Source organism: Meriones unguiculatus, chromosome 2, assembly GCF_030254825.1.
Source record: "Meriones unguiculatus strain TT.TT164.6M chromosome 2, Bangor_MerUng_6.1, whole genome shotgun sequence".
In the NCBI taxonomy this organism is placed as follows: Eukaryota; Metazoa; Chordata; class Mammalia; order Rodentia; family Muridae; genus Meriones; species Meriones unguiculatus.
Genome location: NC_083350.1, coordinates 5800001 through 5814797, shown reverse-complemented (window position 1 = coordinate 5814797; position 14797 = coordinate 5800001). Strand labels below are relative to the sequence as shown.

Here is a 14797-nt window from a genome sequence, read left to right as displayed (position 1 = left end):
TCTCTAACTGCGGGGGACAGAGGTAGTTACATAGCAAAGTGTTTTCTTTGTGATAATAACCCTGGTGTCTGAGGAATAACTTATTATGCAAGAGACTATTGCCCCAAAAATATTTTCTATTTTTTTTCATCTCTAAGGCCTTTCTTCCTATCACAATACATACAGATATATCTAACTATCACCCCAGGGACTGTCCATAGTAATTCCTTGTAGAAAGACCATCCCCAAAGATAGCTTTGGCCCTCTATTAGTGACTGAAGTTGGGATTCAACAACAGCAGGCTAAATAAACATGTTTATCTAGGTTCTACTTTAAGAGATAGCAGAGGGAGTGTATGGTCACTTTGTGCTGGCAATGGCTCTTCTAATTAATCCGTGATCTCAGAGCTGCTGTAGCTGCATCAACAAGCTGCACAACCCCTCACCTGTGCTGGGAAACAAAAGACAGCAAGGCACTCTCTTCTTTAAGGAGAAGAGAGCAATACGCAAATCTTAATGCTACTGAATCTACTACATGGTTACATTCATCACTTTTTAACACTACAAACTGGAATAAAAGTATCAATATCAACTTAACTAAGATGAAGGAAGAAATAATGGGTGAATCAACATACAGTCTGCCAAGGTAATACAAAGAGTCTGTAGGTTTGTGTGCATAGCAGGGACAGAGAAGTGCAAATAACACAAGCTGTGTATGAAGACAGTTTCAGACAAGACATGACAGAAAATGCAAAATCAAACTAAAAATCATGAAAGTAAAAACAGTGAAATGGACAGAGACAAGCAGGAACTGTTTCCTTCAGGATAAACTCAATTTCTGGGCAGCTGACAGAAAAGCAGAAGATTTTCATACTCACAATCTTTGAGACTTATTCCTGGGTGGATAAAATTACACAGACATTGTTTTCCTTTTGTGAGGGATCACATAAGAAACCTCTACCTCACTTATCAGAAACATCTACCTCCATGGACAGAAAAATGCTAGGAGGGGCCTTCGCAGTACTTCTCCACAACACAGTCCCAGCACCCACATCTGCCTTTGATGGGCTGAGCTGAGCGCAGGGGGCAAGCTGGCAAGGTGCTGTGCCTGCAGGAGAGCACTACTTACAGTCTAACTGAGGTGCGCTTTCTAGAACAAATCCACTAACTTATCAAAAACATGAGCTCAGCCTGGCTTTCAGAAAAACGTGTAAGGCTCTATCATGTCCAGTCTGAACCATTATGGAGGTCAACACCACCAACGGATGCAGAGGACACTTGGTAACTCAGACAGCGAAGTACACAGCGCTACTCCATGACAAAAAAGGTTGACTCAAAGGTTTTTGTGGACTGAATAGGAGAAACTTGTTTTAATTAGTGGAACTAAACAAAGAGCTTTACATGTAAATCATGGGTAATATTAATGCCAGACATTTTCATGTTATAATTTAATGATTATCATAATTTGATAAAAATATAAATAAAAATAGTAATAATAACTCCAGTTTATTCCAAAGGAAACTATGCTATTCATTCCGTATGTCTAGTGTCACCTCTCTCACTTTCTCTCTCTCTCTCATACAACCATCCTTCCCCTCTCTTTCTCTTCAGGAGCAAATCCGAGCAGCACAGGAAGCCACGGGAAGGAAAATAGCAACTCTCTCAAGAGTTGATCCAAAAGGAGAAAATTATCCCCTGTGGACTGCGTCTCCCAGCTCAGGATCCTGAAGAAACAAACCCCAAACAAGAACAACGGACCCTGCTGTCTGCTGAACCCGCAATGGCACAGTGAACATTTGCCCCCTATTACCCGTGTGCAACTCTGCTCCTTCATGGCCTTCAACATACATGACCTAAAATGTTCCTGTAACTGACATACTTTATAGAAATGCCTATCAGAAGTTAAAATAAATTTCCAAGTGGAAGATCATAACTCCAAGGATTTGGTTATATATCCTAAAACTTCTTGCCAAGCATTTCAAGTTATAATGAAAAGTAAAACAAAATCAACTCAGTTAAACGTGTGCATCCTCTAAAGTTTCTCGCACGGACACAGATTCCAAACGCTTTCACCGAGCAGCCAGGCCTCTGCATGGAGCACGGGGGTGCACGCCTGGACAGGCAGCCTGCTGGAAGAGCGTGGTCAGGCGAGCGGGCACAGAAAGCCTGGTTTCTGGGGAAGGACGTCTGCCGGTGGAGGGGCAGTGGGGGCAGTGGGGGCGGCCTTCACCTGCCCGGTGCGTCCTCCTCCTGAGAGACTGAAAGATGCAGGTGGGACAACAAACTAGTGTGCTGCCCGCCCCCCAGACAACCTTGGCCGAGGCTGCTAAGTCCACCATCAAGTAAGAACACAGCACGGAAAACGTGGTACCCAGAGTTGGCAAAAACCGTGGGAGTCCTCAACATGCGGTGGAATTGGAGAATGCACTTAGCTTCATGAGGCACAATTATTTCTGCGGAGAACAGTTTCGTCTATGAGTTAAAATAATCTGTGCATAAACTAAAACACTAATGGGTATTCTAGAAAACAAAGGCACAAGTAGGTTTAGTGGAACTAACAGCTAAGTTTTGAGGAAAACTTAAGTGAGACACTGAGGTTATTTCAAGTTCAATAATAGAGGAATAATAAAATGGCTTTAAATTTGTTTTCTGCAATTTAATAAATGAGACTTAAAGTACCTAAGATTATCATTCATACTTTGAATAGTGTAGTATGAGTTACAGCTTCTGCTGCATTATTTAGATTACTATCTGCTCATATTTCCCACATAAATCTTTATTTAAAAATATTCATGTGAGTTTTTTTAATAATTAATTCATTTATTTATTTTTGATCCTGGTTTTAATTACTTTCCCTCTCTTCTCTCAGTCCTTCCCTCTCATATCCTCTCCCCCGACCTCCTCCCTTTCTCCTTAGAGAAAGGGAGGCCGACCTTGGATATCAGCCTGCCTTGGCATATCAAGCTGTAGTGGGACTGGGCAAGTCTTCTTCTACTGAGGCTGGACAAGGCCTCCCAGTTAGGGGAAAGGAACCCAAAGGCAGGCAACACAGTCAGAGACAGCCCCTGCTCCTGCTGTTAGGCGGCTCACATGAGGACCAAGCTGCACATGTTACATATATGCAGGGGTCTTAGGGCCCATGCATGCCCTCTGGTTGGTGGTGCAGTTTCTGTAAGCTCCTATGGGCCTGGTTAGTTGATTCTATACGTTTTCTTATGTTGACCTTGACCTCTCTAGCTCTTTCCTTCCTCTACCTCTTCCTTAAGATTCCCAGAGTTCCATCTAATGTTTGGCTGTGGGTCTCTGCATCTGTTTTCATCAGGTGCTGGGGAAGCCTCTCAGATTACTGTTACTCTGGGCTCCTGTTGACAAGTATGGCAGAATAGTATCAATATTGCCAGTAGTGGGCTCTCTTTCATGGCATGGAACTCAAGTTGAGGCAGTCAATGGCTGCCCATTTCCCCACATAAATCTTAAAGACATGAAAGAGAATCCAATACGAAGGTAAGTTCCACATTAAAAAAAAAAAAGAAGAAGACAAAAGAAAACAGTGGTAACCATTTCAGTAAACCTCACTTACTCGCATATGCAAGCCAATATAATAAGTGAAATACGAACCACTCTGATAGTCACAAATTGGATGGCAGTATAGATTTTATATTATTCAAAGTGACACTATGCCACATAAAAGGCTGGGCTGTCTCTTGCTTTCTTGTTAATATAAAGATGAAAATATAGAACAAAAGGAAAGAAAATAGAGAAAAATGTTGAATGTTTCATTTTTGTGCAGAAACAAATCTAAGAATTTGCTACATAAATAATACAATAGGACCATGTATTTAAATTTAGGCTTTGAAGTTATAATGTGTAGTAATTAATGGTGAAAAGTTATGAAGTTATGATGGAATACACTGATGTGTAATGGATTAGACTTCTAGATATTTTAGACAGGAAAAGCAACGGAGAGGTCCATGTTTACATCTAAACAGAATGAGATGTCATTGCCTAAATTAATAATGCAAACTTGAAAAATAGCCCCAGGTTCAAAAGACCAATTATGAAATTCTTTTGCAAACAATTCTACACTCATATTTTTCATGAATAATTTTAACAAGTAGTACTAGTGCAGTAATGTTCAATTTCTAAAATGAGAAATATATTTTCAAATAGAATCTAGACAACATTTCCATGTCTAATGGTGGTTAACTTCCTTGCAGACAGCAGTTAATACTGGCAAGGAAGAACAGAGGGCAGGTACAGTTTTCATGTACCTACATGAAACAAACAGACTGAATATGGAAAAGTATATAAATGTCTAGGTAGTAAGATACTGTAGATGGAAAAGATAGACATGTGCGTCTTTTCAAGAAACACGTGAGCATCCTGCTGTGGTGGCTAAAGCCATAATACACCCTGAAACCCACCAGGACAAAGAAGGTATTTCCTGTACATCTGTGCGACCAAATTCTTTCTGCTTTTTCTCATTAAGGAAAAAAAAAAAAAAACCTGTTGAAATTTCGACAGTTCTTTCTTACCTCTTACCATCACAGGACTTGATATCTGTGTAAATTCTCTCAATATTTGTGTACATATGCACTAGTAAAAGCCAGCCACAGAAAGAAAATTAAAAAAAAAAAAGCCAACCACAGCACAGAGAAAGATAAAACTTTTGAGCGAACAGAAAATCTTCAAGCTATTGACTTTCTGAAAATAAAATCACACAAATGTTTTACATAAAGACAAAGTCAACTTTCTCTAAAGACAGGAAGGATTTGAAAAAGTGACTTAGTGGTTATTTCTAGATAAGCGCCCTGGGTATTAATTTACAGGCAGCAACGGCACTATCTGCTCTGAACAGAGTGTCTCACATGGTGTGACAAAAGAAAGCAGCTACCGGGACAATGACGCAGGGGTATGCTGCACAAGCCAGCCACACAGGGGACCCAGATGATGCCATTAACCTTAGCAAAAGTTCTAACACTCTTTCAAACCAAGGAAAACGGTAGTATTTGGAAATATATCTGTGCATACAAGTATCACGAATCTACCAAAGTGTGATGACGAAGATATAAAAAGATTCAAATAATAAACTTTGTGGTAGTAAAGTATTAAATAGTATTAAAGCCTTTATCAATAAATCTACAAATTTATTCTAAAAAGTCACCAAAACAAGACTTTGAAGTAAGCATGTTCAGCATAAAGCCCTAAGAGCAGCTCAGGAAGAAAATGTCTAATATACCGATCATTGAACGCAAGTGTGACGGGGGTCACACAGGTGTTACAGGAGAGGCATTTTGAAAACCGCAAAGTGTGTCAGCAGTTGTAAAAGAAGAACTGATTTGGATGTAAGGATTTCTAAGTACTGTAACCAGGCTTAAGCTTCGGGCTTGGCACGGACTACAGAGACGTCCCCACATCCCACAGCCACACAGGGCATGGACGTGCTGCTCCCACTCTGAGCTCAGCGCAATGGCAGGCGCAATCTGATCTGTCCCGCTCAGTACAAGGTGGACAAGCTCTTACGTCCACGCTGTACCTGCCCAGGTCAGGCTCTGCTAAGGTCCCAGCTTCTTACACTGTGGCACTGATGAATTTGGGGAGTAGGTGTCCTAAAAAACTCGTGATGGTGAAAGTTCTAAACACCTAAGAAGTTTTGTCTGTGCCCACCACAAACATGAGGAAATCAAAATCGAACTCACAGTGGAGCCCAGGTATTTCGGCAACACTTGCCCAAGGGACATATGGTGGCATCATTGCCACCACGCTGCTGAACACACAAGAGCCACACTCGGTCCTGCACACACAAGAGTCATGCTCGGCCCTTCACACACCTTCACCCCAGGCAACAAGAGATTTCAAGTGTTGAATCTGACACTGTTGTATATTTAAACGGGCATGTTTTAATGTCCACACAAACCTTTTTAAACTATCATAGAAACATAACAGTTTAATTATAAAAATCCCTTTTAATATTTTTCGAGTATCAGTCCTATACATGAAAATCTTAAAATCTTAGCATATTTTGCATTAAATAGTGTTAGAATGCTTGACTTTAGAAATAGCTGTCTAAAATACTAACTTTCTTTAAAAAATATTACATGAATCTGGGTTGGGAGCAGTAATTTCTAAGATGGCTCTTAATTTCTAAACATGCTTTTCCATTCTATACTATGTGTTTGTGCACAGTGGTGCTCTGAGCACTGTTTCTACAGTCAGATCACGATCGATTCTGGAAAACACTGCTGCTGCTCCCCATGCAGCTGCAAACAAGCAACACCACCCACAAACGTCACACGAGAAAGCACATTCCTCATCAGGATGCAAAGTTGTTCTTAGTGCAGAAGTATGTGCGCAATGAAAATTCCTTTAAAATGTCTTACAGTATTTATTATCAGTAAAAATTGATCTGTGTGTCGATTTTACGTAGATACATCCTGAACTCAGTGCTATTTTCTTAGGCAAAATGGTCACAAATCAAAAAAGCTTAAGAAGTCTCCTTGATTGTCTTTGTCATCCTGGGGCCCCTTTCCATATACTTGAGAAAAATAATGCTCAATGTTTTTCTAGTTCAAAGTCTATCGTGGCGTGTGTGTGGAGGAGCTGTGGCGGGCTAGCCGCAGCTGAAGCCGCACACCTGCCACTGTAGATGACCGCTCTAACCGCACACAACTTCACTAAGCTCTACCTTCGGGTCTGGTTAATTTTGATATGTAGTTTTTTTTCTTGCAACTTCTTATAATAAAGTTTAAAATAAATTAAATAATTAAAGAATGCAATAGTCATCCTAGTAAACTCCATGGGGGAAAACAACTGGGGACATATGTGTGAGTTTCTCTTTAGACAACATTATTAAGAAACTGGCTCTTCCCGTTCATGAAAACAGTGGTATATATCCTGACTTCTTCGCGTGTTTGTCTTTTCTCAGCTGAGAATGAGGCTGAATGGTGAACTGTGTACCCAGCTTGCCCAACACCCTTGACCTGATGCTCAGTATTATAAGAAAAATTGTTTTCTGGCGCTTAGAGCAAATGTCTTAGATCTTTTTTTTTTTAAGCAATGTCTAGATATTTGGGATACTGAGTGATATTGTAAAACAGATAGTTTACTTATTAATGTGTCTATGTATGTGTCTGAGCATGTGTGTGCATTTGCATGTACGTACATGTCTGAGTATATGGGTGTGCATGTGCCCGTGACAGCAGGGCCTCCCTGACCGTCAGACTATGTCCTCACTATGTGGTCCTCCTGCCATCTGCCCCACTGTACTGCAGCTTGGTGTCTTCTTCCCAAATCTTGCCCACAGAGTTGCTTGAAATACCTCTTACTTGGATTTCTCAGAGGTTCAACCCTAAGACCAATGTTCCCAGACTATTGATTCTTTAACGAACATTCACTGAGTAGTTGCTGTGCTCTGGACACAGTCAGAAGTCTTCTGAAAACATGAAAAGCACTGATGGGGCCTGGCACAAGCAGAGCACCCAGAAGCTCAAGCAGAGTAACGCTTTTCTTGAGCAAAAAGTTGGTTCTCCTGAAGAGTTTAAGAAGCTGGACAGGACAAGCTCAGCATCAAGGACCCTACAAGGCAGGCCCAGGATGTGTCCTCAGAGCTGAAGAGTTGTGTGCTGAGCCCGAATCCTTACAGGCTGAGAACTTCCTCACATCACTCAGCACAGTCATAACCGTGTGCTGTGGCTACCTGGGAGACAGCCATGGCGAGCTTCCCTTACATTAAGCTCCTCTGCGTGCCAGGCTTCTTCTTAACCTACTCTGAGTACACATCACAGGCTGAACTGCTGGGTGCCCACGAGCACCGCACTGTCCAAGCGCGCATGGACAACTGTAGATAGCCTTCCTGGAAACACCTGAACACTTTAAAAACTGTGAGAAGCACAGTTCCTGAGGATAGTTATTGACGTAGAAAGGTACTTACAAAGTTTTTAAAAACGAGAATGAAAATTTATACTCAAAGAAACATATCTCTTGCCCAGAAGAAAAACGAAGACTTTATGTACGGGTATAAATTACAGCTTATAGTCCTGGAAGCAAGGTGTATGATGGAGTTTTTTCATCATTTTCTGGTTGAGTTTCTCTTTTACAGGGAACACAGCTATAGTATAGGCTATAATAAGGTTAAAAGGCTTGAAAATGATTTTAACAGATCCCGTATTCATCAGGAGATTAGAATTTCTAGGCTACCTCTAATTGGATCACCATCTCCACAAACTTCTAAGAAATACCACTATGGAGTTATAGGGAGACATAGCCCATAAAATGTTGAATGAATAAATAATGAATGAAATATATCTGTAATATCTGTAGTTTCAATGATCTTTCACATAAAAATTAATGCAATGACGTGGATAATAATTGAGATTGTGTCAATATTCTTGCTAAGTGCACAGGTTACCGCCACAGACATACAAAAATCTGCATTCTGAAGAACTCTAACTGTCAGTGTTCATGCTGTAATACTCGATAGAGGGGGCGTGGTGTTTCTCTCTCCTGGCACATGTCGGGGGTGGCAGTCAGTGAAGACCTTAGCCCAAGGGTGCAGCCCCTTCCCTCACACAACTCCAAAATGCTTTCAGCACTGAGCTCCTTACAAGCAGCTGCCTCTCTGTCCAGGAGCACCCAGCCCACAGACCGACAAGTGGGGATAAGAGGACAGTTACCACCTTCCAAATGTCACAGTGACACTGAAACTGTTCTCGAAAACATATGCACTGTAAATATCACTGAAATTGGGAGGTAAATAGCGTGGCTAATGTGCACCGCCCACTAAAGTATACTAGCATTCGAGTTCTGCCGATTCGAATCCGCCGTGACGCCGCGTCTGACCTTATTACCTGTAGTCACACCAGGGGCACCTGTAGGGCTTCTCTCCAGTGTGCACACGCTTATGACGAGTCAAGTGTGACTGGGTTGTGGAGGCGAAGTTACACTCGTCACATTTGAAAGGCTTTTCTCCTGTACAAGAAATGCACATACATGAGTAAGAATAACTGGACGCCAGGTCTCCAAGCTGTGAACACTTAAAACTGTGCATCCATAAGCCTTTACAAACATTATTTGATCAACTCCACACTTTAGGATACTGGAAAGCGGGAGGATATTTTTTTTTTACAATTGGCTATTAGTAAGGTATATAATATACTGTACAAACAGGACTGTAGGTTTTAAGTGTAGGTCAGGACTCTCAAATAATTGTATAGACCATGTTACATACAAGCCATTCCAAAAAAAAATTGTAATGAGGTTAGAACATGCCCAATCACATAACACACATACAGATGAAATAAAATGTGAAAATCCCTAATATTAGCTCTGAAGAAAAACGAAATTGAGCTGCTACTCTAATAAGTATTAGAAGGTACAAAGCTTCCATTGAGTGCTTCTGCTCCTCCACGCTCACCCCATGGGAGTGTTCCTGTACCTGCTCCTCCATGCTCACTCCATGGAGTGCTCCTGTATGTGCTCCTCCACAGTCACTCAGATAACTTCCCGTTTCATCAGCAATAGTGGTTGGTGAGCAACTCAACCAAGGCCACTTGTTTTCAATTAATATAAATTCAACTTTGAAACCTAACACACCCAGCTACTGAGAACTGTTGTAGTGCGCCTGGACTAGCTTACAAATGCGAGCTATTTTTTAAGTACAACATTTATCAAAACTCAATCTATATTACACACTTTGCATGCAACTATGCTCTTTGAATTGAGATGTGCATAAAATGCACAGCAAACATCAGAATCTTAGAACAAAAACTAAAACACTTCTAACAACAGAATGACTTTAAGCTAAATGATAATCTTGAGCGTGCTGGTTTAGCTGATACTACTAGAATGATTTGCCTGTGGCTTTTCCCTAGTTTGTGGGGAGCCAGCAAGCATGCACACATTACATTTGTTTCTCTGCAGTGATGAGGGAGGAAGCCTCTCACTCTTGCACTCCTCACACAGATTCTTTACTGGGCAACAATACCCCACTTGCCACTTCTGATTTTCCTGCTTTTCATGACAGTACTCTACATACAGTGATCTGTTTCAAAACGAAAAAAAAAAAAGAGATCTTTATCTGTGTGTGCAAGGACTGTGTGTGTGTGCACGGAAGTGCTTGCCTCACAGAACAAGTTGGGGGGCTCAGGGGCAATGCCTCCGGCTCAACCTTCTGTGCACCAATATGTACTGAAGTATGCTTGCCCCAAAGGGCTCGGCGTGGCCATCAGTAGAGGCATCCGCCAACATACCTCACTCCACTTCCTTGCCTGCTATGAGGGTACTGAGCTCGCACTCACCCATCCTGCCTGATGGTCTGAGCACCCATGAAGCAGAGAGTGGCTGGGAAGCCCACGGGACTGCAGCCTGGCTTCGCCACATCTCACTTCTACATGCCAGACCTCTTGAGAAAGACCAAAAGGATGCCAGCGGTGAATGCAGTTCTTTTTTTAAATTAGGCTATATGGCTAAGATGTAAATCACTGTACCTTTAGAGAATACTATTGATTGTATGAGCATGCCATGTGCTTATATGACAGGCCATCATTTCACACTGTGTGGTGAGGCATCTACCTAAACATCTGACTTCTTAGTAAGTTGATGGCTGCCTCCTCAGAAGTGTCTAGAAGAGTTCTGTTATGCTCTACATAAAGATCCTTGATAAGACTTGCGATAATAACATACTTCTATCGAGTCTGTAATTCATTTAATTCTCAGTACCAGTAGTGATTACTCTATATGAAAATTCAACTATTTTTCAGGTATTCTTTCTTTTATAAAACTATGCTATTACCATAGTTATAAAAAGATTTTTCAATTTAAATTTATTTATATATTAATTTATTATGATTTATTCACTTTGTATGCCCACCCCTCCCCCACCCCATCTTTTCCCAGTCTCACCCACCCTCCCTCTTCTCCCCCTTTGCCCTACCCTAGTCCACTGACAGGAGAGGCCCTCCTCCCCTTCTATCTGACCTCAGTCATCATCAAGGCTGGCTGCATGATCTTCTTCTGTGGCCTGGTAAGGCTGCTCCTCCCAGGGGGAGGTGATCAAAGAGCCGGCCACTGAGTGTATGTCAGAGACAGTCCCTGAACCCCTTACTAGGTATCCCACTTGGAGACTGAGCAGCCAATGGGTTTCCTTTAAACAGGGTCTAGGTCCTCTCCATGCATGGTCCTTAGTTAGAGTATCGGTCTCGGCAGGACCCCCTGGGCCCATGTATTTTTGCTCTGTTGGTCTCCTTGTGGAATTCCTGTCCCCTCCAGGTCTTTCTATCTCCCTCTTCTTCGATAAGGTTTCCAGCACTCTACCCAAAGTTTGGCTATGAGTCTCAGTATTGCCTTCAATACCATGGTGGGTAGAGTCTTTCAGAGGTCCTCTATGGAAGGCTCCTGTCCTTTTCCTTGTCTTCTCCTACTTCCAATGTCTATCCTGTTTGTCTTTCCAAATAGGATTAAGCATCTTTCCTAGGGTCCTCCTTGTTGTTAAGCTTTTTTAGGACTACAGATTTTAGTATGTTTATCTACTGTTATATGGCTAATATCCACTTATAAGTGAGTACACAAAGGCGCCAAAACCATACAATTGAAAAAAGACAGCATCTTCAATGAATGGTGCTCACCTAACTAGATGTCTATATGTAGAAAAATGCAAAAAGATTCATATTTATCACCCTGCACAAAGTTAAAGTCCAAGTGGATCAAAGATCTCAATATAAAACCAGACATACTAAATCTATTACAAGAAAAAAGTGGGGAAGAGCCTTGACCTCAGTGGCACAGGAGACAACTTCCTGAATAGAACACCAACAGCACAGGCTCTAAGAGCAACAATCAATAAATGGGACTTCATGAAACTGAAAAACTTCTATAAAACAAAGGACACAGTCATCAAAACAAAACGACTGCCTACAGCTTGGGAAAGAATCTTCAACAACCCTTTATTTGATAGAGGGCTAAAATCTAGTATATGTAAATAACTAAAGAAGCCGAAAAGCAACAAACCAAGTAATCCAATTAAAAAATGGAGAACAGAGCTAAACAGAGAATTCTGGATAGAGGAATATCGAATGGCAGAAAAACACTTAAAGAAATGCTCAACCCCATTAGCCATTAGGGAAATGCAAATCAAAACGACCCTGAGATTTCACCTTACACCCATCAGAATGGCCAAGATGAAAAACTCAAGTGACAACACATGCTGGAGAGGTTGTGGAGAAAGGGGAACCCTCCTCCATTGCTGGTGGGAATGTAAACTGGTACAACCACTTTGGAAGTCAATCTGGCACTTTCTCAGACAATTAGGAATAGTGCTTCCTCAAGACCCAGCTATAACACTCCTAGGTATACACCCAAAATTTGCTCAAGTACACAACAAGGACATTTGCTCAACCATGTTTGTAGCAGCTTTATTTGTAATAGCCAGAACCTGGAAACAACCCAGATGCCCATCACTGGAGGAATGGATACAGAAATTGTGGTATTTTTACACAATGGAATACTACTCAGCAATCAAAAAAGAGGAAATCATGAAATTTGCAGGCAAATGGTGGGATCTAGAAAAGATCATTCTGAGTGAAGTATCCCAGAAGGAGAAAGACAAACATGGAATATACTCGTTTATATAGACCTACAAGATATGACAAACAATGAAATCTATACACATAAAGAAGATAATCAAGAAAGAAGGCACGGGGTAAGATGATCAATCCTCATTTAGAAAGACAAATGGGATATGCATTGAACATATGACAGGACTCTACCGCAGAAACCATCTGAAAGACTCTACCTAGCAGTGTTTCAAAGTAGATACTAAGACACATTTGTCCCTTTACAAATCTGTCTACCTTGATGTTAATTGATCTGAATACTTGTAGGGTTAGCCTTGGGGCTAGAAACTCTGTTCCTTCTCAAGCTTGTTTGATTATTTCGGAGTTTGCATTTCTGCAAGAATTTCCAGTTAGTTTTATAGATTTACAGAAGAAGGAGTTTGCCGAGTTCCATGTGGCAGAAACCTAAGTCTTAACAATGTTAGTTCTGCTGGTTGGGGCCTGTGGCAGTTCACTCATTTAGGTCTCATTCAGGTGTGATGGGCAGGGCTTCTAGTCTTCCAGTGAAATGACTCTGTACATCTTCTCAAGACTGCAGAGTAGGAGACCATGTTTACAAAGAACTCACATATAGCCTAAGCAGAATGGGTGCATTTTTTTCTGTGGATCTATTTGTGCACAAACAAGCCAATCAGAGGCATAACAAGCTTTCATTGTCCACATAGTGGATCTAAGTTATGAACAAATCTGTATGTGGTCACTGTGGAAATTTATAAATGTAGCCAGCTGTCTCCTCACCCATTCACCTTCTACACTGTAGACTGCTTTCGCACATAGCTAATGTTTTCTTACTGGAGGCTTTGGTGGACATCTTCAAGTTACTCTCTTTTCGTGGATGCTGCAGGCACGTAACAGTAGTAAAAGGTGGGACCACAAACCCTACTGTCCACGGCAGTATATGAATTAAAGATCTAAAGTTTTCAACGTTAATTTTCTGGGTTTGCAAGCTTAACATAAGCTCTACACGTCTGGTTAATGTAGGTTCTTTCATTTACACTTTCATGAAATTTCTTGTGACACTTTACAGTAAAAATCTACACATTAATAAAATGCCATTTAATTTTTTATTCTAATAATTTAATTAGAAGTTTATATTAAGCTAGGATTTTATTGTGGTAAACTGGAGAGTGCCATTTCACATTTGCTGTGACTGTACCACAGATTAAATTGGGTAATATTAAGGTGTTTTGAATTACATACAAGGTGGCAGGCAAATATATGATTCAACGAAATCTTATGTAAAATATTATGCATAGAAATGCTAAGGTGTAGAGAAAGGCCAGAGACATTTGACATATGCCAACTTACACAGAATATACTTTATTTAAATATGTACCATGATGGTTAATTTGGAACGCATACAATTTGCCAATCTGTTACATGTTCAACATTTTCTACTGATATGAAATTTATGAATTGCTAAAGAATGACTAATTTCTTAAGGAAAACATACCTTCATGTCTGTTACTATTACTAAATGTAAAAAGTTTAATACAGACACCCAAACAGTGAAGACTCAAAGGAAATCTTAATGGTTTGAAACAAGAGTTTCAATTCCTTAAACATTCGATAATTTTTTTGAAACTAAAAAGTATAATGAATGTGTACACTCGCTGTGATGGAGTTTTCTCACTTTTCAAAACTTAAAATATAATTACGTCATTTCTCCCTTTCTTCCGCCAACTTCTCCCATGCCCCACCACATCGCTCATATGTACAGGCATAGCTTATTATTGCTACATACACACAGAGAGAGACACACAAGGGAAAGGGAGAGGTGGGGAGAGAGTGAGAGCGAGAGATAGAGAGAGAATAAATAACCTGCTGAGTCCATTTGCTGTTGCTTGTCTGCACATGATTTTCAGGGCAAACCACTTGGTACAGAAGCCTTAGTTAAAAAGGTCTCCCTGGGGATGCCCCGTTCTCCTTCTCTCAACAGTCCTCAGTTGCCTGAGTTCTGTGTCTGGGTTGGGGATGGTGAGATCTCACCTTTACTGAGAAGATCTGGTTAGAGTACTGATGGGAATACCACTTCTAACTTGTCTCTCATTCCAAAGCCAAAATCAACCTGAGCTAAAACAGTAATTATTCAATGACTTTATGTGTAAATCAGCAGGGACTTAGACACCACACTGCTGTGGCCCCAAAGTTATACTTGCTTGGGTGGCAGAGTCAGATCACATCACTAGAGCCTGTTACTGAAGACGAGTC

General features: G+C 40.9%; 1 protein-coding gene across 4 annotated transcripts in view; it reads right to left on the bottom strand.

The window, feature by feature from the left end:
* The window catches only part of Znf407 (zinc finger protein 407), a 380263-nt gene that overhangs the window by 128238 nt on the left and 237228 nt on the right, over nucleotides 1–14797 (bottom strand). For 3 of the 4 annotated variants that reach the window (XM_021648769.2, XM_060376981.1, XM_060376980.1), the window contains one exon: nucleotides 8825–8945. The exons of the other annotated variant lie outside the window; for it this stretch is intronic. In XM_021648769.2, coding sequence (XP_021504444.1) covers nucleotides 8825–8945 — 121 coding nt within the window. The remainder of the gene's footprint in view (nucleotides 1–8824; nucleotides 8946–14797) is intronic. 4 annotated transcript variants of the gene reach the window in all.